Source organism: Doryrhamphus excisus, linkage group LG15, assembly GCF_037039965.1.
Source record: "Doryrhamphus excisus strain RoL-2023G ecotype Guam linkage group LG15, RoL_Dexc_Guam_v1.1, whole genome shotgun sequence".
NCBI classification, from domain to species: domain Eukaryota; kingdom Metazoa; phylum Chordata; class Actinopteri; order Syngnathiformes; family Syngnathidae; genus Doryrhamphus; species Doryrhamphus excisus.
The window spans coordinates 14,044,533-14,068,802 of NC_136371.1; the positions used below are offsets into that span (position 1 = coordinate 14,044,533).

At 40.8% G+C, this 24,270-nt stretch overlaps 1 protein-coding gene across 2 annotated transcripts in view; it reads left to right on the forward strand.

The window, feature by feature from the left end:
- The window catches only part of znf512b (zinc finger protein 512B), a 32,480-nt gene extending 8,738 nt beyond the window's left edge, over nt 1–23,742 (forward strand). The window contains exons 3-17 of one of the 2 annotated variants that reach the window (XM_058051352.2): nt 6,196–6,275; nt 6,393–6,521; nt 7,641–7,816; nt 7,905–8,176; nt 8,249–8,320; nt 8,405–8,539; nt 10,784–10,911; nt 14,046–14,138; nt 16,074–16,172; nt 17,652–17,900; nt 17,993–18,304; nt 18,463–18,564; nt 18,674–18,736; nt 22,214–22,312; nt 22,593–23,742. In XM_058051352.2, coding sequence (XP_057907335.2) covers nt 6,196–6,275; nt 6,393–6,521; nt 7,641–7,816; nt 7,905–8,176; nt 8,249–8,320; nt 8,405–8,539; nt 10,784–10,911; nt 14,046–14,138; nt 16,074–16,172; nt 17,652–17,900; nt 17,993–18,304; nt 18,463–18,564; nt 18,674–18,736; nt 22,214–22,312; nt 22,593–22,934 — 2,351 coding nt within the window. In that variant the 3' untranslated portion in view covers nt 22,935–23,742. The remainder of the gene's footprint in view (nt 1–6,195; nt 6,276–6,392; nt 6,522–7,640; nt 7,817–7,904; nt 8,177–8,248; nt 8,321–8,404; nt 8,540–10,783; nt 10,912–14,045; nt 14,139–16,073; nt 16,173–17,651; nt 17,901–17,992; nt 18,305–18,462; nt 18,565–18,673; nt 18,737–22,213; nt 22,313–22,592) is intronic. The other variant, XM_058051353.2, reaches the window with a different exon arrangement.
- Nucleotides 23,743–24,270: the final 528 nt, after the last annotated feature.

Consider the following 24,270-nt stretch of genomic DNA (forward strand, 5'->3'; position numbering starts at 1 on the left):
TGTATTCTTCTTTTGCATTCCCCCGTTTCCTTACACTCCTACACGCCATCTGCCATCACTTGAATGACAATCACATGAATAGAGTCTGCTCTCCCAGTTTGGTCTCATCATTATCAAAACGTAATCATAAACCCACCACACCACTGTATCCTGTTCAGTGTCTGTTTACACAGAGGACCCATCCCGAGCCTCTCAGCAGCAACAGCTACAAGGAGGCCACATTACTTCCTAGTTGCTTCACTATCCATTGGACCATACAGCTGTTTCAAAACCTAATTGAAGATAGCACATTTATTTGCTGACAAATTTGCATAATGTCCCTCACCTTTGGGTGCAAAGTGCAGGTTTGGATTGCACCCAAAGTAAAGTAAATAATCATGGCAAGCTGTATATTCCATGTTCATCTTGATTGCATTTTTAACCATTTTGTTTTACTCTGTCATAATTCATTCTTAAGTATGTCAGCATTATTATCAATTTACACCCAGTTCCCTTGCAAAAACTATGGGAATCTAAGAAACTTCACCTGCGATGTCCAGTTATTCATTCATTTTCTACTGCTTATCCTCACGAGGGTCGCGGGGGTGCTGGAGCCTATCCCAGCTGTCTTTAGGCAGGTACACCCTGGATTGGTGGCCAGGCAATCCCAGGGCACATATAGACAAACATCCCCACCCACATTCTGTCACGTTCCGGCTTGAGAGCTTTGCAGTTCGACGCCAGGATGCAGAGATGAGGAGAAGGTGCAGGTAAAAGCTTAGCTTTAATTCCGAAAAAGCGATTGCAGCACGTCAAAAAACTATATGCACCAACAAAAGGAATACACACCCAGGAGAGAAACGGAACACAGGAAATAATACAAAATAAGAGCATGAAAGCAGGAACTAAGGCAGACAAAGTGAAACACAAAACTATCACACAGGCAAAGATGCAGGGACGGATCCCAAGGATGGATCCCAGATGTCCTAAAGATTTAGATGTCCTAAAAGAGTCCACAAACGAAGAGGGAAGGGCGGTGGGAGGACTGGAGGTGGGTTGCTGGCGAGACCTCTCTGGAGCCTTGCAGAGCCAGCAGGGCCCCCACGAGAGGCAGGAGAAAGGGCTAGGCCGATGGGGGTGGCAGGGCCACCCAGGAGGGCGGCCTGAATGGTGAGCAGGCCAGTGGAAGCAGGACTCCTCTGGAGGTCTCCAAAAACGGCAGGCCCAGCGGAGTCCATGGATGGGCGCCTCTGGAGGGCGACCAGGACAGTGGGCCCGGGCCGGGGCCCGACATGGAGGAGGGTTTTGAGTTCTGGCAGCTCTGCCTCCCCGACCGGAGCTCCAGAGGGCCTCAGACGGGGTTTTGGCTCTGGAGGGGTCTGGAGCATCCGGAGCCAGGTCTTGGGAACCCCTGAGGCTTGGGCAAAGGAGGAATCCGGGACTCCATGCAGCTTGGCACGGGAGCTGGGTTTTGGGGAACCTTGGAACTGTGTGGCTTGGGCACTGGAGGAATCTGGGGCATCACAGAGCTTGGCACGGGAGCCGGGTTTTGGGGAACCTTGGAGCTGCGTGGCTTGGGCACAGGAGGCGAACGTGTGCCGTGCTCCTGTTCGTGTTGCACGGGAGGCAAAGGGGATCCGAAGAGGGCAGCGAGAGATCGGCGTGCTTACATGATGCGGAGGCCATCAATAGCGGCGTGATGGGCCGGCACTCAGCGATGGCGTGGGGGGTTAATTTCGCCTCTGCGTGGCGTGGAGGAAGGAGGTGCCCTCACCTTACTGCGCCGGCGTCGTGGTCGGGCAGGCTTGTCCATTGCGGGTCCCGGATACACCCACGCCATGGGGATGAGCGTGCCGTCCGGCCCACAAACCATATCCTCCAGCTGGGATTGAACAACTCGACCGCCGCGCAGCCCTGCACTGTCCAGTAAACGGGTATTTATTTGACAGTCACACTGGTTACATTTTTGACTAAAATGTAACATTTGCATACAGAGTTTGTATACAGTGTAGCAGTGGTTCTCAAAGTGGGGTACGCGTACCCCCAAGGTTATGTCAATTGCTATAAGGGGTACGTGAATAAAAACAATGAGCGCCTAGCACTCAAAATTACGAGCGCGCCTGAATGCCTCAAACTGCGAGGAGAAGACAGTAGGAAGAAGACAGCAGGAAGAAGACAGCGCAAGTTATTCCTTGGACATGTGTGTCATATCAACAAATAAGTAAGCCTGAATGATGACTTTGTGCATTAAGAGTGTTTCATCTGGAAGATTTTATTTATATTGGCGTTCCAATGAATCCCCGAACATCTCCCACTGTGAGTGGAGATTCACCCAAAAATGAGGCTTTATTAATCTTGTATGTATTTTTGTATTTCAGATACTATTTAGAAGGGGGTAGTCGTTCTTTTAGAGTTCGTCATGGACAGTCAGATAATAACACTTCATACTCAACAAGCAAACTAGCAAACTGTCAGCGCTGCACTTGTAAATCACATCAAGTCCATGATATCAATGTTAAACAAACCAGATACTGCTTTATCAGGATTGTTAAACTTTCCCCTTCTATTTGCTATGCAATGAATATCAGACTTAAACCACAGCCAACCTCAGTGGACAAAAAAAGTCCTTATTCATTCATTTTTTACCGCTTGTCCTCACGAGGGTCGCGAGGGTGCTTGATCCTATCCCAGCTGTCTTGGGGCGAGAGGCGGGGTCCACCCTGGACTGGTGGCCAGCCAATCACAGGGCACATATAGACAAACAACCATTCCCACTCACATTCATACCTATGGACAATTTGGAGTCGCCAGTTAACCTAGCATGTTTTTGGAATGGGGGTGGAAACGGGAGTACCAGGAGAAAGCCCACACATGCATGGGGAGAACAAACTCCACAGAGATACCCAATCTTTCAAGTTAATTAACATAATCAGGTTTATGTGTTATGTGCAGGTGTTAGGGGTTATATGGCTTCAGGTCAATAGGGGTGTAAATGTGTTTTTCATGTCTACGGGGCTCTAATGTAACAACAGTGATGGTAAACTAAAACTTCCTTACCTTGAATTATTTGGAAAAAATGGGGTGCCCCGGTCTTTCAGGTATTTTGCCAGGTTTGAATTGTTTCCTCCTTTGGTTTGGAAACTTCAGAAACACTGTGTACATGTCAGTTTTTGCGAATTTATAGTTGCACCCAGAGCCAGGCGATAAGGACCAAAAACCCATATCTCGTATTTAGTTTGAATATCGATATACGATATATATGGTGATATTTTTTAGAGTTTAGACAAAATCAAAGCCAAATATGCATGCAATATGTAATGTAAAAAAAATAAAAATATAAAATTTTTAAGCTACATGCAAGATGCTCATTAAAAAATATTATCTACAAATAGCTGCAAAAATAAATTGGGCCATTCTCTTTTAAATAAGTATAGAAAAAGTCAAATAGAATCTTTTTATAACAAACCTAAATGAGCTATGCTCAAATCCTCAGCTAATAGCAAAACAACAGCATATAAAGGAATCCCTGGTTTAAGAGGACATTTTAAAACATCAGCAACTAAAAAATACATTAAATTAAACCATAGTATTTTTAGGTAAACATTTATCAGACACAAGCATGTTGTTATTTTGTACCAGGAATACCAACATGTTGACTGCATCAAGCTTAGCAGCTGTCTAACTTCCTTGAACATTTTTGGTAGAGCTTGTTGTGTAAAGAACTGACTACAAAACCTCGCTCGACTCATATTGGAGTTTGTGCCAAGTTTAAAGGTCGTGGAAATGATTTTTTAATGCTCTGGATTCAAAGTACCTCAGTACTGCTGAGTTACGGCTTATTCCTTTCCGACTTCTTCCACTGCCGACGCGCTAGCCTGTTCAACTGAGCCTCCGGGCTTCTGCTCCACCCCTCCTCCCTCTGACACGCAGACATGAGGGAGATATAGCACAAATTCAGTCTACAGCGATAGCAACGATATGGTTGGTTTCGATATTGTGCCTAAAGTAAATATTGATATTTTTTTTAAATTGACTATACGTATATATATATATATATATATATATATATATATATATATATATATATATATATATATATATATATATATATATATATATATATATATATATCTCGCCCAGCCCGAGTTGTACCACATTCGTCACGCATTCGAGAATGCAAAGTTTCTCCACACGATACTCCGATTAGCTGGCGTATCAATAAGCAGAGTCAATGTATTTCCCCGTTCTTCTTTGGCACTGACTGCAGAGAGAAACAAGCGACTTGTGTTCTGAAAACATGGCCAAATCAACAGGGAACTTGGGAATTTGCAATGATTTACAAAAACCAAGCGACTCTGTAATAGGTTGCTGCTCACTCGTCTCAAAGCTCATATAAGTACACTGCACACATTAGTTAGAATTGTTACAGCTCGCCGAGGGACATTGAAGTCCACACTGACAATACCTTACTTGGGTACTGACTTGAAATGGAATCATTCTCCTGTGAAAATGTATAGTTTTGGAATCATTTCGTAAACCGTGTTATCTAGATGTGAATCAAATCGTCTATCAAAAAGAGATTTACAAGCCTAGGAGAAATGTATCAAACAGTATTTTAACACCAAAACTGCCTTTTTTTATTCACATATGAATTCAAAACAGAACATGAAGTACTGTACCTGTGCAGCCCAGGAAGAATTTGTTGAGCACAACCAGCTAATGTGCTGTGCACATACAGGTAGGTACTGCAGTGTGTTACTAGCATAACAACGGATAAAGCTTAACAACAGGCCACAGCAAAGTCAAATTACATGTATAAGATTGACACGTACACTCTGGTTGCAAGAATCTATTTGTTCACTTAATATTGTGTGGCGGTAGTAGTTCTTCAGATAATTCCAAACAGCTTTGTTTCTGTCCCAAGCAGTTTGTGTTTGTGTATGATGGTGGTGTTTTCCAAATTACAGCAATTCTGACCCTACTATGACAATGGCTCCAGTGTGAGTGTTTGTTGAGAAAAACAAAACAGGGTTGTGTGATTGTTTTGTGTGAGTGCGTGTTTGTGTGTGTTGTGTGTGTTTGTTAGTGTATACACCCTTGCACTCAATGGCCGCAATTGCAGACATAGCTCGGAGAACGCTGGAGTTATATGAGACCATCTGACAGCTGCCAGGACCCCTGGGTTCTGACTCCTCTCGCACTTCTTCACTTACAATGTAGCTGCATTGTTGTGTAATTGTTATTTGCATGACAGTTTGTTGTTTCATTGTGGGAAACAAGAACTGTTGTACTTGTTTGTAATATATAAAGTATGAATGGCTCCAATTTTAGCCAGTTTTGTCTTGGTGTATTGCTTTCTACCACTAAAGTCAGTTAAAGCGCTAAGACATGTCCTCACTACTCTCAATACTTTCAAGGGTTACCAAGGGTAGACGCGCAATAACACAAACATACAGACAGCTGGGTGTGAGTCATTCCCTCACGCTAAATGAACAGCTGTTTTGTTCCTTTGACTTGTGCCTGAGAGCTGAAGTTTGGCTCCGTTATGGGCCTGCTTTGTTTCAGATGGGACAATGGCTTATAGTGTGCTACTTCAGGTCAAGCAATGGCAAAAAGGCTGGCTGGCTACTCTACATGTTTGTTGCTTTATATTTCATCCATGCAAACTAGCGATGGATGATATGACCGAAAAGTAATTTTGTGACATACTTTGCAGCTTCTTATGATAATTATCTATATCATAACATATTCTTTGACATATACATTATGAGGGGTGTCCTGATTGATATTGGATATCAGTCTAATATCAGCCAAAAGACCAATATCAGATTACAGAGCCATGATAAAAAATGTATAATAAAAGGCTCTGGGGTTACAGAAGACAAATAAGGTTGGGAAACAGTGCCCTCCAGTCCAGTGGTGGTTTGTATGGAGTTGCTTGGCCATGGAAACCCACTGACAGTTGACGGTGGAATATTTAGTAGTTTGTTGCGTAGGTGGCCTCCTATCACATCACCTATAAAATAACTACATAATATCAACCTATAAAACAACAATAGAATATCAATCTAACTTGACATAATGATTTTGCATTGCGTAGATCAGAATGCAGCTGTTCTGATTCTTCCACCTCTGTTATTTAAATTTCAATGTCCCAAATGACTTACCAGCTGTATTCACAGGTAAAATGTGTGGTTCTTTGTGTTTTTTTCCCAGCTCCTGTTTTTGATGAAGCAGCAGAGGGGAAGAGAAAAGGTCGTCCTAAAGCAGAAGAGCAGGAACTGAGAAGCATCCCTGTAAGTAGTTTTCTTTGAACCGAGTGGCTGTTTGAAGTGAGCTTGGTTCATTCTACAGGACGGTGTGCCTTATATTAGAATAAAATTTTAAATTTCATTTTCCCTCTTCTCGAGCAGCCCCACATGATGGTACAGTGGAAGGAAGAGTTTAAGCGTCGCTCCAGAGTTAAGTGTCCATGTTCAGGATGCTGGTTAGAGTTTCCCAGCATCTATGGTGTAAAGTACCACTATCAACGCTGCCAGGGGGTAAGCTTCTATCCTCTGTAACTGTATAGCGTGTATATCATATACACTAAAGTCTTGTTATATCGATATCGGTTTTAACGAATTACTGCTTATTACGATACTATTTTCATTTCCCAGCAAATTTCTTGTATTTTATGATATAATTAGTTCCGTTAGTACGATACCCGGTTATTATGATAATCCGGTTACTACGATGCCCTTTACCTTTTCATCTCCCGCCAGCCAATTTGGTCTGCTTATATTGATACAAAAGCAGCTTAAATCAATCTTTGCTTAAGGATTTCAATACCAAAAAAGAACACGGCAAACGGCTGCTTCCAGTCAACTTTATTTTTCACACTTCCACCACCAGAGCGCAGCACACACACCGATTCCCGCACTTCCTGGTTCACAGGTCATGCTCAACCCGCCCCACATAGCTGGCCAAACACATGCCTGCAACAGAAGAACCAACTGACATAGCATACACACCTATTCCAATGAAGACACAAGCGTACAAATACATGTATTTAATTGTGTTGTATTCAGATATCTTTTTATCGCTTGCAATAATCACTGTTTTTCATATGTACATGCTGCCGTTCGTGGTTTCTCTCGTAAACCACGAACGCAGTTGGTTCTTCTGTTGCAGGCATGTGTTTGGCCAGCTATGTGGGGCGGGTTGAGCATGACCTGTGAACCAGGAAGTGCGGGAATCGGTGTGTGTGCTGTGCTCTGGTGGTGGAAGTGTGAAAAATAAAGTTGACTGGAAGCAGCCGTTCGCCGTGTTCTTTTTTGGTATTGAAATCCTTAAGCAAAGATTGATTTAAGCTGCTCGACATTGTTCTATACTATAGAGTGTCTTTGTTCTATACTATAGAACAATGTCGAGTGCATTATTGCCCACTTTTAATGCAGTTTGGCGCAGGATCGGATATATCAACAGTCCGGTTATATTGATATTTTTTCCGACTCCCGACAATATTGATATAATGAGACTTTACTGTATATAGTATGGGTCAGTGTAGACTCACATTAATCTCATACCATTTAATTTGCAAGTAGTGATCAAGCCATAGCAAATAAGCGTGCTCTATCTAAACCCCTTGTCCCCCTATCTAAACCCCTTGCATGTGTCAGACCACGGTGACTGAGAAGCAGACTCATGGCTGTCCCTATTGTGAGGCAGCGTTTGCAACAAAGGTTCGCCTGCATAAGCACAAGCTCTGGAACCATCCAAACAGGGATACTTTGGAGTCTAAAGATGAACAGCTTAAGCTCCAGAAGACTGCTGTCAAGTTCAGCAGTGTCAAAAGGTAAATAAGAGTTCAAGCTTCCAGGCTTACCATTGAGTATAATACATTAGTCATGTCAAATTGCCCTTTCCTTGGTCTGTAAATGCAGGCCCCTGGAAAACAGCCCCTCATCTCCAATGTTCTTCAAAGTGAAAAAAACCCTGGAGGTATCTACCCCATCTCACAATGGAGAGCTGACTCACCAGAGGAGTGAGAGGAAACAGTACAGCCAACCTTCACTCCAGAGTCACCACTCTCAGTCAGTCCAACCTCAGTTTGAGCATTCTCAAAGCACATCATCTGATGCAGGAGGAAGTGAAAGCGAAGGTGGCAGCCTTCCGCCAACTTATGCCGATGAAGACCCAGAACGAATGAAACACCGTAAGGGTACACAGTTTCATTTTTTAACATAAAATTGTACTGTGTTTTGACTGTTTTCCTTTTGGGAGCAAGGGCGGAAGCAGAAAACACCCAAGAAATTCACTGGAGAGCAGCCTTCAATTTCTGGAACCTTTGGATTGAAAGGTGCTAATTAAAATATCCATCTCCACACTGTTGCAGTTCTGTGAAGAGTGACTCGAATACTTCTATATATCTTTTGTGTTGCAGGTATGACTAAAGTGGAGGAGAAGCTGAAGGCAAGCCGTGTGAAAAGGCCAGAGGGGAGTGGTTTCAGTGAGGACCCTCACAGACGACCAACTGCAAATCAGTCATCTAATAAACGTACAGCCACAACAAGTTCAGGTGAACACTTTGTTCAGCTTTTAAAATGGTCTTAAAATGTTAGGGCTATCATACTTTTGCACTCCAAACATGTGAATTCCAAGTTACATGGTGTCTTTGAACGCAATCCTTCATGGCTCATAATAACGTGGTTAAAGGGGCCGATGATGCTCATTTTTCCTCCCTTTGTATTGAGTTAAGGACTCCTATAGAGCAGCACTACGCAATCACCAGCACAAAAAGCTTTCTAGTTCTTGCAGAATCTGCACCTATTCAGCTGTGAACACACAAATGATGGACAACTTGTTACACATGTTGTTGCTCACAACAGTATGACAATAGTACAAAATGTCGTACTGTCATAAAAGACATCATTGTCAAACAGATGCTGCTTCATCATGATTGTTTAACTTTGCCCTTCAATTTGGTATGAAATGAATATGCAGAATTCAACCATAGCCATCAGAAGTGGATAAAAATGTGACACTCAAATTTAAGCCATTCAAACGGAAGTATGCTAACAGCAGAATGAAATAAAACATAAGTGGGATGATTACTTATCTGTTTATCAGTCCTAATGTGAAACAAATACACACTTTTGACCCAAAATTGCTATCTAATTAAACAATTAATTATATTCAATATTTCACATTAATTAAGATAAAATATTTATTTTTGAAGTGTGCAGGAGTAGGAGGTACATGGCTTCAGGTCAAATGTTTTAGAACGGGTACGCCACTGAAAAGTTTGGGAGCCACTGACTTCCAGCATTCACCAACAATGTTCAGATCTTATTTTGTTGAAAAACATGACCTGTACCTGTGAATACAAACTTGCTAACTGCAAATATGAATGAAAAGTTTAGAAGATTGCTAAATTATATCACTTTCTTTGTTATTTCATTTACATTTTAAAAACAACCAATACTTATACAACAGCTTACACTGCAGACCGGATTTGGGCTTCTTACCAAAAATGAAGTACCTTAAATTCTGGTGTAAAAGCCGCACCATTATATGAACTGCATTTGTCCACATCATATAATGGCATATTGTGGTGCATGTGAGTCTGTGAGGACCAGGCAGCTCTTTATTTGACACTCACAACAAGCCCACTCACAACCCATTGGAAATCACAAGGGGTTGGCACACAACAGTATAACAATATATCGATCTGACTCACAGTGTCATCTTACAAATAACATTGAACTCATCACACAGCAACTTAACGCTCAAAACATATACCCGTACCTTGGGAATATACATAAGCATGTACCAAATTAGTTTAAAATGAAAAAAAGAAACAACCTTTAAAAGTTTTCACACAGCACATTCATTTGAGCAAAGCGTTTCATTGGAGGACAGGGAACATAGAAAATGGATGGATGCTTCCTCTGGCCACCAGAGGAGCCCATAGCGCAGAGCCCAGAGGCAGGCTGACATCAATGCATTGTTCAGACGCAATGCATGATGGGAAAACTTAGTTGGGGTATATTGTCAGGTATACCTTTTGGGTGTTAAGTTGCTGTTTGATGAGTTTAGTGTTGTAAGAAAAGTTTTCTTAGTAAGATCACACCGTGAGACATACTGTTGTGTTGTTATACTGTTATATATAATGTCCGCCTGTCATTTGCAATGGGTTGACAAGCTCTTTGTTTTATGGTACACATCGATCAAAAATGGTTGGTCATCCAATGCCAGGGAAATTGGTCCTCATCTCACATTGTCCTTGTCATAGCTTTGCTCTTTTGACTACTCTTAGGTGCTAACAGCAGGCCGCTGCCTGACTCTTTGCACAGGGTAGCTTTAGCTTTATCCCCAACTCGATTACGAGCTGTCAGATTTTCATGAAGGAGGAATCTCACATAATTAAGGGAATTGATGCAGCTCGACCTCCAATCGATTGGTGCATGCTTACATAAAGATACATAGACACATAAAGATACACATAAAATCGTAGGAACTATACTCATTTGCAACTCAAGGACCACCTGGACAAGATTCATCTTTACGCAAGGGCACTTTGTGCAACAAAATTTTTATATTCTTCACAGTCGTTCATATTTGTGTTCGTTTGTGGTCGTCTGCTGCTCACACAGACCCGTTTACCTGAACGTGCTTAAGACAAAACGAAAGAAGGAAAAGGCTGCACCAAAAAGTCAAGAGTTATAGGTCATACCGTACATGTTGTACATACAGTAGTCTCATACAGTAGTCTCAGATTTGATTTGCTGACTCCCAGAGTAACCTCATCATGTTGTTTTAGGGACTGTTTCTGATGTTCAGTGGCAGAAAGCCATCTCAGAGAGAGGCGAAGTGGTGTGTCCCACCTGCTCCATCGTGACTCGGAAAACAATCCATGGCTTGAAGAAACACCTGGAGATTTGCCAGAAGGTCAGATGTTTTAGATTTGTCTAGATTTGTTTTGTTATATGATATTGTTATCAGGTTATGGATTCATGGAGAAGTTGCTGTTCTTTTTTGGGAATGCTCCTTTTTCGCGTCCAAGAAGCAATATAGTGGAGGAGTATACAGTGCATCCGGAAAGTATTCACAGCGCTTCACTTTTTCTACATTTTGTCATGTTACAGCCTCATTCCAAACTGAATTAAATTAATCTCTTACCTCAAAATTCTACACAAAATACTCCATTATGACAATGTGAAAAAAGTTTTTTTTGACATGTTTTGAATTTATTAAAAATAGAAAACCAAAAAATCACATTTACATAAGTATTCACAGCCTTTGCCATGAAGCTCAAAATTGAGCTCAGGTGCATCTTTTTTCCACTGATCATTCTTGAGGTCTTTCTACAGCTTAATTGGAGTCCACCTGCAGTAAATTCAGTTGATTGGACATGATTTGGAAATATAATAACTGTCTATATAAGGTCCCACAGTTGACTGTGCATGTCAGAGCACAAACACCAAGCATGAAGTCAAAAGAACTGTCTGTAGACCTGCGAGACAGGATTGTCTTGAGGCACAAATCTGGGGAAGGATACAGAAAAATGTCTGCTGCTTTGAAGGTCCCAATGAGCACAGTGGCCTCCATTATTCGTAAATGGAAGACCTTTGGAACCACCAGGACTCTTCCTAGAGCTGGCCGGCCTTCTAAACTGAGCGATCGGGGAAGAAGGGCCTTAGTCAGGGAGGTGACCAAGGCCCCGATGGTCACTCTGTCAGAGCTCCAGCGTTCCTCTGTGGAGAGAGGAGAGCCTTCCAGAAGGACAACCATATCTGCAGCAATCCACCAATCAGGCCTGTATGGTAGAGTGGCCAGACGAAAGCCACTCCTTAGTAAAAGGAACATGGCAGCACGTCTGGAATTTGCCAAAAAGCACCTGAATGACTCTCAGACCATGAGAAACAAAATTCTCTGGTCTGATGGCTTTCGTCTGGCCACTCTACCATACAGGCCTGATTGGTGGATTGCTGCAGAGATGGTTGTCCTTCTGGAAGGCTCTCCTCTCTCCACAGAGGAACGCTGGAGCTCTGACAGAGTGACCATCGGGGCCTTGGTCACCTCCCTGACTAAGGCCCTTCTTCCCCGATCGCTCAGTTTAGAAGGCCGGCCAGCTCTAGGAAGAGTCCTGGTGGTTCCAAACGTCTTCCATTTACGAATAATGGAGGCCACTGTGCTCATTGGGACCTTCAAAGCAGCAGAATTTTTTCTGTATCCTTCCCCAGATTTGTGCCTCAAGACAATCCTGTCTCGCAGGTCTACAGACAGTTCTTTTGACTTCATGCTTGGTGTTTGTACTCTGACATGCACAGTCAACTGTGGGACCTTATATAGACAGTTATTATATTTCCAAATCATGTCCAATCAACTGAATTTACTGCAGGTGGACTCCAATTAAGCTGTAGAAAGATCTCAAGGATGATCAGTGGAAAAAAGATGCACCTGAGCTGTGATTTTTTTGTTTTCTATTTTTAATAAATTCAAAACATGTCAAAAAAAACTTTTTTCACATTGTCATAATGGAGTATTTTGTGTAGAATTTTGAGGTAAGAGATTAATTTAATTCAGTTTGGAATGAGGCTGTAACATGACAAAATGTAGAAAAAGTGAAGCGCTGTGAATACTTTCCGGATGCACTGTAAATGTAAGGAGAAACACTGTATATATAAATTTATTTGACTACATGTTTACTGCATCTATAGTCAGTAACACTTACATCCTGTAAAACTTTCTACTATAAGATGTTAGTGTGACCGGGGGAATTTTTGTCCATTGTCCAAGGAGGTCACAGATCACCAATACTGAACCTGAGAGGGGGCATGCTGGTCCACAGTTTATTTTTTTCTTTTCGGGTTCACCACAATGTTTTTGATGGGCTTTGGTCAGCGACATTGGGAAACGTTGGTCAATGACATTAAGCGTATGAACTGTACGTATTAAGTCATGTTCTATGATTGGTTTATCGTTGCCAGCGTATGTGGTGTACATACGTCATGTTCTCTGATTGGTTTATTGCTGCTAGCATATGTACTGTGTGTATTACGTATTGTTCTCTGATTGGCTTATCACTGTCATGCGTATGTACTATGTACGTCCCTGTGTCAGCGGGAATCTTTTACAGATTTTGGAACTCAGTACACACACACACAGGCGCACTGGATTAAAATGCGCATCGTCGATTTTTGTGAAAATTAAGTGCACCTTACAGTGCGGAAAATACGGTATACAGCATACAAATGTAATTGAGAGGTGTATCTCAATTATGTCTGCTGGGCAAATAATAAGATATTTTAAATGGTTTGGCTCACAAACACAGCATAAAAAAAGAGTCTTAAAAGAATCATTTTATTGTCTCTTTGGTGACATGGCTTGTACTAATCAATTAAATTGACATTATGTAGAAAAAGAGGGAGAAAGTCGCGCCATTACTATTTTTTTTTATTTTATTTTATTTGTCTCTGGTGTTCACTGCTATGTTTTTGTGCAATGACAGTAAAGGAAGTACAAAAGCCCTTCTCCAAAGCAATACAGAGTCTAGGAAAAACTGTTAAATCCACTTTTCCCATTTATGAATTGACCTTCTGTGTCTTGTTTTGATCACATCTGACCTTTTAATAACAAAGTGTATAAGGTTACATATAAAATACTACATTGTTGATTGGACCATATGTGGCACATTTGTTTTTATCTTAAACCTTATTTGGGGCTTAACAGTGTTTCCCGCAGTACTACCGCAGTTCCTGGAGTGTCTGGTGAACTACTAAATGTAGCGACAACTTGGCAACAGAAATCCCTCCTGCTCTGTCCTTTCATTCTCTGTTAGAGTGTGTATGAGGTGTCTTAAGTTACGATGGATAGCACAGCCAACTGTACACAGTTGTAAGGACGAGCCTCATTCATGGACAGTCCCATTATAATAGAGTATAATGTGTTTATGAGCAAGGTCAAACAGGTAGTGCCAAAACTATTTGTAGCAGTCCAAATTTTTTTGTGGTGATCCGCCACAAATAAATTATAATGAATGTATGGGGAAACCTGCTTAATTTTACCTTAAAACCCTGCAGCTCCAAGAGGCCCTGAAATGCCAACAGTGCCACAAACAGTTCAGATCCAAGGCAGGACTTAACTATCACACCATGGCAGAACACAACTCCAAGGTATGCACTCAAGCACAATGAAAATCATTCCATTTCACTCAGCATCGGTGTGAATGCTCTCAGTATTTTAAGATTACAAAATACTGGGCATACCAAACAGAGCCAGCCAATCACAGGGCGCATTTTGACAAACAACCATTCACACCCACATTCATACCTATGGACAATTTGGAGTGGCCTATTGACTTAACGTGCATGTCATGTGGGAAACCGGAGTACCTGGAGAAAACCCACACACGCACAGAGATTCAAACCCCGATCTTCCAGATACAGAACATTCCAGAACATGCTAACCACGTGCAGCCACACACTTTTTATTTTCTGCTTTATTAATGATTAGATATTTGATGTGGTGATTGGCATACCAGTTGTTGAAGCACTCACATTTGTATCATTGTATGACTGAAGTCTGACAGCTGAGAGAGCTTTTTAAAGATTTTAGAAGCGTACCTTTGCATTAGAGCTATGAAGTTTCCTAAATAATTCAACATAGCCTGTTTCAAAAAGTATGAATGTTTAATGAGTGGACGTGCTGCAAACCTTGTGGCATTATGCATGAGTGTTTATTCTTTCTAATAATGTATGAGATAGAATCATACATAACCAAAAACAATGTCATATTATTGTAAACATTGTTATAGACAGCAGTATGGACTTTATCAGCCAACATAAACTAGCTGACACTGCTGTTTTATATCAGTGTTGATTTCCTGTGACCTGCGAGTTTGGTATATTGTGTTGTTATGGTCACATGGCAAAGCCTCAGCGCGATGTCCGACAACTCAGCATGCTGACAGAAGGACAGGAAATTGCCTCCTTAGTTTGACCTTGAAACTGGTGTTGCTACTGTGATAGCTTCTACTATTAGCTAGCTCCCGTCCTTTCATGCACTGTCTCTCATGGAAGCATTAATATGACATGGCCATAATGCTTTCATCCATCAAAAGCTGTTGCCTGAACTATAAAAGCAAGCCTTGTGGCTCAGTCATTTCTCTGTGTTCACACGAGACACCATATTGCAATTGCTCCACTGGGATGCTCTAATAAGTCTATACTCTCTCCAGTCATCTGGCAGCTCTGCCATCTGTTATTCCAGCCTCTGCTAACTACTTAGACTTGCGGGAAAAATGGTAATGGTAATGGTTTTATTTCATTTGAACATGCATCAGATTACAATTGAGTGCATCCCATTATCAGTTCACGGTTCCACATGTCCAAAAGGAGTAGGAAGAAGCAAAGCTTATTAAATCCTACCCCTCCATCTGGTACTTTTACTATCAGTAACTGTTACATTTGTTCACTTCCTGCTTTCCATAATACAGTTTAAGGTTTGGTTTTTTTTGTTTGTTTTTTTTTTTAAGTACGAGGTGACATGACTATCCAATTACATAATGGGTACCATAGTAACTGTCAATATAGTGATAAAATCAGTGATTTTAGCTGTTTGAAGATGAACTATATCAGCAAGTTTAAGTATTTGTGATTTTAGAAATAAGGAGTTAGTATGTTCTCTGTAGGCGGCATTATGAATTATCCTTACTGACCTTTTTTGCAGTACATTTAGTGAGTGAAGATTGCTTTTATAGTTATTACACCATATTTCCACACAATAAGTAAGATATGGTAGAACCAGAGAGCAATAAAGTGTGTGGAGTGATTTCTGATTGAGAAAAAAATTTCCTTTGTTCAATACTGAAATATTTCTGGCCACCTTATGTTGTATATTTGTAATATGAGGTTTCCAGCTCATATTTTCATCTATTGTGATCCCCAGAAATGTATTTTTGTTCACCGTTTCAATGTCCACACCGGTTTTACAGGTGTTATAACCTTGAAAAACAGCTTCACCATAAAGCTATGTAATCTAAAGTCTGAACGCATGCATGCAAAAGACATTATGATTTTTGAGACACTTATGTGACATTATCTTCTCAGCCCTCATGGCGTGAAGGCCAGATGGAGGACGAGCATGAGGAGAGAGAACGACTACGGCGAATACTCAAACAGATGGGAAAAATCAAATGTCCAAGCGAGGTATGCAGTTGACTTTGTTTCTTTCATCCTTTCTGTCCAGCTTTCATGTCACATTTTACTCATGATGTCAATTATGCAAGCTTGGATTTACAGTGCCTTCCAGATGTATAGGTGCAGTGAGACCGATTCCTTTAAACTGACACATTTGACATCAAATGATGAATATGAGACAAGAGAGCAACATTAAACTTTTATTTCCAGATATTTACATCTGGATCGGATGCACAGCTTTAAAAAAAGGAATTGTACCCACCCATTTTTCATGTGAGCAAATGTTTTGTAATGTGTGACCGACAGGTGTCTTTTGTTGCTCAGGTGTATCCGGTTGCAGTGCTTATTCTAGCACTCAATGTCTACGCTCAGTTTCAGATTGGGAAGGATATGTTTTGCCTGTGTATAAAACCACAGGCGTGATGCTGCCAAAAGTCGGGCATACATAGCCACCTACGCCGGGTGCCTTTTTAGCTTTGAGCGGCGACAGTATGGCCGCACTGTTGTTGGTCGATACATTGGTCACGTCAAGGGTCTCCAAATGTGGTGATGTGATTCACAAGGAGGCAGGAGTTGATGATAAGTGATAAAAATAAAGTGTTTCCTCTCCTGTTTTTCTTTAGAAAAACAAGCAACAACCACTTCTCAGTTGATACTATAGTTAACAATATGTAAATAAAAACCAGTGGCTGCATTCAGCTGCAAGTGATAGTACGTAGGCTAACATGAGATGTTTTAAGCTAATACATTGTGCTGCTGTAGCAGCTGGCTTAAGTAGGCCTAATTGGCCATCTGCCACGCCCCTACTCAACACACACAGGACACAAAATGAATGCACAGACAAAGCAACAACACAAAGTCCAACAAACACCAGTGCCAGAACATAACACAAATTGTGTCATCATCATTTAAGTTCATTCATTCATTTTCTACCGCTTATCCTCACGAGGGTCGCAGGGGTGCTAGAGCCTATCCCAGCTGTGTTCGGGTAGGGTACACGCTGGACTGGTGGCCAGCCAATCACAGGGCACATATAGACAAACAACCATTCACACCCACATTCATACCTATGGACAATTTGGAATGGCCAATTAACCTAGCATGTTTTTGGAATGGGGGAGGAAAGTTGTGCATGTAAATAAAAGCTGAAATCTCATATTCAAATATTTGTATACTTTACAGCCAAAATAAAATAATTGTCCTCACTGTGCCAATACTTCTGGAGGGCACTGAAGCATATCTCTTTTGGCCATTTGGCCATCAATATTTATCCTTTTTAGTACACATAGTACATCGGTAGTGCATCCAAAATCACATCAACATGTAGTACAAAAGGCAAACTGTGTACACAAGGAAATCTACTGCATTAACCATATATGAAAAAATATCAGCTTCCTCTTGTTTGCTGTTATTTTCCTACAAAATAATGCAAAGGTACAAAAATAGTAGTAAATATTTCATATGACAAGTTTGCAATTTAATGTGCAGGGCTGTTCAGCTCACTTCTCCAGTCTAATGGGCTACCAGTACCACCAGAAGCGTTGCGGACGTGAGATCTCTGATGATGAGAAACCCGTATTTCTGTGCCAGCACTGTGGAAAAACATATCGCTCGAAGGTTGGCAGGGACTACCATGTACGCACTGAACATTCCTCAACCATCGCTGCGATTATGTCAGCCACCTGCAAGAGCAAAGACAGTAGCACTGATACAAACAACAACACTGGTAAAGAGAGGGTAAGATAGCAAATGTGACAGCCTCCGGATGTAAAGAAAAATAAGCCAGTGTTTACATATACAGGTTTCAATGTGTCGTACTGTTCTTCCAGGTAGCCTCTGATATGTCATCAAGAGGGAAGAGGGAGCAAAACCAGCCAGAGTGGTACCAAAAAGCACTAGTGGCTCAAGAGAAAGACAAAGTTAAAAATGAGGGCATTCAAGGAAAGGTCCGAGCCAAGGAAAAGGTTGTGCAGAATGAAAGCCTGGCAGAGGATTTTGAACGGACCCCTAGTGGCAGAGTGAGGCGCCACTCTGCTCAGGTGGCAGTCTTTCACCTGCAGGAAATTGCAGAGGATGAGCTCGCCAAAGACTGGGGCACCAAGCGTCGCATCAAGGATGACTTGGTGCCTGACAGCAAAAGGGTAAGAAAACAGAGCGGATGCCTTTTGAGAGCATCCGGTAACTCCTGCCACACAGCCATACAAATACAGGTCCTAAAAGGTAGGACTACGTTGGTAGTCAGTCTCTTTTTTTATGATGCATATAAATTTGATAGAACTGCTTATTCTCTTGTGTACAGTTGAACTACACCCGCCCTGGCCTTCCTAGCTTCAGCAGGGAGCTACTAGAGACCTGGAAGAACCAAGTCAAGGAAAATGGCTTCATCTGCTGCACCAATGAAGTAAAATATGTCTAACAGATATGTCAGGGCACTGGATTTCTTCATAATGTGGTGATGTCATGACTGTCAAATGTCTGCTTGTTGACATTTTATTCTGTTTTTTGCTCAGAACTGTGATGCTGTCTATTCCAGTGTGTCTGGACTAAAAGCCCACCTTGCCAACTGTAGCCAGGTATAAGCACTCTCTGGACACAATTTTAGAGTCCCTCTCGGTTCTTTCCTAATTTAATTTTGAAACTGTAAATGTAATCGACAAATTAAAGCAAGAAACTATACGTTACGTTAATCTTGAAAAAAAAATTTACTTTTTACTTTTTTGAAAATGTTAATGGTGATCGTTATTTAGGCTCTTGCAGGGTCTTAAAAATACATTCAACATTCAACCTTGACTAAGTATAGCTCAGTAGTTCATTTACTTGTATAATATGCCTTTTACTGTGAGTTTGTAGCAAAGATACTGGACAGATAAGATAAGATTACCTGGCAGCCACGTCCGTAGTATGCCCTGCACTGCTTTAGGCCGCCATGTTCATTCATTCAGTCATTTTCTACCGCTTATCCTCACAAGGGTCACAGGGGTGCTGGAGCCTATCCCAGCTGTCTTGGGGCAAGAGGCGGGGTACACCCTGGACTGGTGGCCAGCCAATCACAGGGCACATATAGACAAACAGCCATTCCCATCCACATTCAATGTGCAATTTTGTGCAATTTCAATGACGTTTTGGGGTTTAACATTTTCTAAAAAATAAAAATGTAAATGCATCAAAATATTATCTTTCATTTTGTAAAAGTAGCTCTTACAAGAAAAAAAACATGGTGAAAAGAAAAAAAACCCTTCATGAAATCTCCGTCTGCGAAGTCAAGCCAAGAGAAGAGAGAGAGAGAGAGAGAGACGTATGTGAACAGTATCTGTATCGTCCAATTTCACTAATGGATGTTAGCGCTGTCTAGAGGGGCGGTGGGAAGAAGGAAAAAGTTTCTTTCATAATGCTGCTCTGGGTTTTATTTAGTTAGTTAGTCAGTTAGTTAGTAATAGGTCAAGGGCAAATTCAAGGGCACGTTTCCAACAGTTAAAAGCCCAAAGTGCTGTATAGCAGCCAATAAAACACATGTGTAATAAGAGGTTGTAGAGCTAAAAGTAAAAAGTAAATAAAACAGAGTCATGACACTAATAATAACTGTAAAACAACTCTGCAACAGAGAAGGCTCTTATCACCCCGAGATTTAAGATTCGACCGAGGCGTAGTTAAAGAGAGCTGTGAGCTGGACCTCATAGTTCTGGTAGGAACTATGAATTGCAATACAATGAATTGCAATAGTCCAAGCACAATTCAAAAGAAGCATCTAAAAAGACGCCAAGGTTACATGTAGAAATAAGCAATAAAGGCATATCTTATCTTGGGTCATATTTCTGCAATATAATGGCATATATATATATACATTAAATATTATAAATGTATATATGTATATATATATATGTATATATATATGTATATATATATGTGTATATATATATATGTGTGTATATATATGTATATATGTATATGTATATATATATGTATATGTATATGTGTATATATGTATATGTATATATATGTATATATATATATGTATATGTATATATGTATATGTATATATATATATATATGTATATATACATATATATACATATATGTGTGTGTGTGTGTGTGTATATACAGTGCATCTGGAAAGTATTCACAGCGCTTCACTTTTTCTACATTTTGTCATGTTACAGCCTCATTCCAAACTGTATTAAATTAATCTCTTACCTCAAAATTCTACACAAAATACTCCATTATGACAATGTGAAAAAAGTTTTTTTTGACATGTTTTGAATTTGTTAAAAATAGAAAACAAAAAAATCACATTTACATAAGTATTCACAGCCTTTGCTTAATACTTTGTTGATCCACCTTTGGCAGCAATTACAGCCTCAAGTCTTTTTGAATATGATCCCACAAGTTTAGCACACCTATCTTTAGGCAGTTTTGCCCATTCTTCTTTGCAATAAGTCTCAAGCTCCATCAGGTTGGATGGGAGACGTCTGTGCACAGCCATTTTCAGATCTCTCCAGAGATGTTCGATCGGATTCAAGTCTGGACTCTGGCTGGGCCACTCCAGGACATTCACGGAGTGGTTCTGAAGCCAATCTTTTGAGATCTTGGCTGTGTGCTAATGTCTACTGTCTATATGGTCAAGGTACATGACCAGTCTACTGAGGTCAAGAGCGCTCTGGAGCAGGTTTTCATCCAGGATATCTCTGTATATTGCTGCATTCATTTTTCCTTCTATCCTGATTAGTCTGCCAGTTCCTGCTGCTGAAAAACATCCCCACAGCATGATGCTGCCACCACCATGCTTCACTGTAGGGATGGTATTGGCCTGGTGATGAGCAGTGCCTGGTTTCCTCCAAAAATGGCACCTGGCATTCACACCAAAGAGTTCAATCTTTGTCTCACAGACCAAAGAATTTTGTTTCTCATGGTCTGAGAGTCATTCAGGTGCTTTTTGGCAAATTCCAGACGGGCTGCCATGTTCCTTTTACTAAGGAGTGGCTTTCGTCTGGCCACTCTACCATACAGGCCTGATTGGTGGATTGCTGCAGAGATGGTTGTCCTTCTGGAAGGCTCTCCTCTCTCCACAGAGGAACGCTGGAGCTCTGACAGAGTGACCATCGGGGCCTTGGCCACCTCCCTGACTAAGGCCCTTCTTCCCCGATCGCTCAGTTTAGAAGGCCGGCCAGCTCTAGGAAGAGTCCTGGTGGTTCCAAACGTCTTCTATTTACGAATAATGGAGGCCACTGTGCTCATTGGGACCTTCAAAGCAGCAGAAATGTTTCTGTATCCTTCCCCAGATTTGTGCCTCAAGACAATCCTGTCTCGCAGGTCTACAGACAGTTCTTTTGACTTCATGCTTGGTGTTTGTGCTCTGACATGCACAGTCAACTGTGGGACCTTATATAGACAGTTATTATATTTCCAAATCATGTCCAATCAACTGAATTTACTGCAGGTGGACTCCAATTAAGCTGTAGAAAGATCTCAAGGATGATCAGTGGAAAAAAGATGCACCTGAGCTCAATTTTCTGATTTTTTTGTTTTCTATTTTTAATAAATTCAAAACATGTAAAAAAAAAAACGTTTTTCACATTGTCATAATGGAGTATTTTGTGTAGAATTTTGAGGTAAGAGATTAATTTAATACAGTTTAGAATGAGGCTGTAACATGACAAAATGTAGAAAAAGTGAAGCGCTGTGAATACTTTCCGGATGCACTGTATATACATATATATATGTATGTATATATATATATATATATATATGTATGTATATATATACCAAGCTATATGTGCATAAGGTTATTTTCCACTGAGCTCAGCTAGTGAATACATTGTACAAGGTTGTGCAGCTAGCCCCGCCCCATCCAGCTCTTTTGCTTTCCATCATGGCCAACAACATTCTGTTACATGTTCGTATTTGTGGCTCTTATGGTGGTCTTATCTATATAGCATCTTTGGTTTGTAGCTATACAAAGGCAGTTTAGCAGTGAGAAAGTATTTATGAATTTGCAATCAGTAAAGTCTAAAATCATGTGGCAATATTTGTCTGTGTTTGTCTCTGTGCCACAGGGTGGTGGAGGACTGGCAAAGTACACATGCCTGATCTGTCAGAAGGAGTTTAACTCAGAGAGTGGTGTCAAGTACCACATCAGCAAGACACACTCACAGGTGGGTCATATAATTACGTCTCACCTTTTTATTATTATTACCATTATCATTCATGATCATGAATACAATTATTATGGCGCTTTATATGATAGTATTATTTTATTCTGTGTGGTGTTTGCATGTGAGTGGGAATGGTTGTTTGTCCATATGCGCCCTGTGATTGGCTGGCCACCAGTCCGTGTGTACCCCGCCCCGCCAGCTGGGATAGACTCCAGCATATCTTCATATGACTGTGTTACATGAATTCCAATCAGCACTAATGTGACTTTTATGGCTTCAGAACTGGTTCCGTGCAACAGACAGTGAAGGCATCTCCGGCAGCAAGACTAAACCTCTGGAGGACAACGGCATTAAAGCAGATGTGAGGAATGGTGCCACCACTGGTAAGAAGCGGGGCCGCAAGCCCAAAGAGCGCTCCCCTGTGGTTGTTGCTCTTGAAACACAAACTCAAGCGCCAACCACAACAAATGAAGACTCATTTGTGACCCCGTTGTCTGACTCAACACAGTCCCCCACACAAAACTCAGATTTTACGGACATTGTGGACCCAGACCTGAAGCGACAGCCCAATGCCTCCACTGCACGAAGAAGCAAGCTAAACAGGCCACCGTTGTCTGAATAACATGAAGGAATCCCAGAGAACGGCTGCTCAAAATGTTGTTGAACCTGACAAGAACCTAGCGTGAAGAAAACAACTCAGTCGGCTGTTAAAAAGTTTAAAGTACAAAGTAACATGGCTGCCTTTCTAAGTAGTACCCATGTAACAGTAGTGTTTTCCATTCCATTCAAGGTACCCGTTTCAGTTCCCTCTCTCGGCAGGAGCTTCACAAAATCAGTGACTTCCACATGGATAACCTTATCTCAAGAAAAGTCGCGTTTACTGTAAGTGGAGGGTATTTCTCTTGAATTCTCTGTTAGCTTAGTCACGTAATTATGCTTGTGTAGACTGTACTCTGTACATAAACAATATCTGTATACAACTATATACTCTAAGCAATTATGCCATCGTTATCTCATATCTAAAAACCCTTGTGGATTATCTGTAGTCACAATATTTTCTCTGATGTTTTCATTTTTTCCCTTTTTTGTCATTTTGTACTTTCACTTTTCACAATTAGGCTCAATTAATGGTCAGTTTTTAACCATATTTCACTTTTTTGTCTTGTATCACTTGGAAAGTGTATTGCTTTTAAATCCATAATCAAGGGCAAAAAACATGATTTACAAATTGTTAAACACTGACTTTAGGAAATAGGGATTGTTTTCTTCCGTCAATGTCAACATATACGTCAGAGAAAAAGCTTGAAATATTATGACTATGACTATTTTAAGTCTAGAATAGCTGAGCTAATTGTTTGCCAGAAGGATGAATTTTAGTGGCGCTTGTTGCACTGTTGCAGCACAATCAAATGAGGTAAATACCTTTTTTTTTTTAAAAAAAAAAAAGAAGAAGAAGAAGAGGCCATATTTTGGCTATTGCTTTATCTTGAATCAAAGTGATGAGAAGAGAATGAAAATATTATCTTTTGTAGTGGTTTAAGAGTGATCTTTTATGAAATAGCATCATTGCAAATGAGGATTTGCATATACTGTATATGAACTCACACCTGATGTTCAAAAATAATGCATTGCACTTTAACCCTCATCATTGCCCTCTCGTGATTTTGCACTCCAGGATACTTTAATCTCACCATGGCTAGTGGCTCTCAGACACAGTAACAAATACACTTTTAGATTCTATTTATGAATAATGGATATGTTTTCATGTCAGCATCATAATCCAGCATGAACATACAGTTTTAAAGGGGAATTTTGCCCATCATTCAGAATCCTTATGTGAGAAAACCAGTTAATATGAGCTAGCTAGCAACGGGTTTCATAGGAAATGCCTATTTTGACTAAAGCCCGCACAAAAAAAAACACCAACAGTGTTCCATTTACATAACAGACTTGTATAT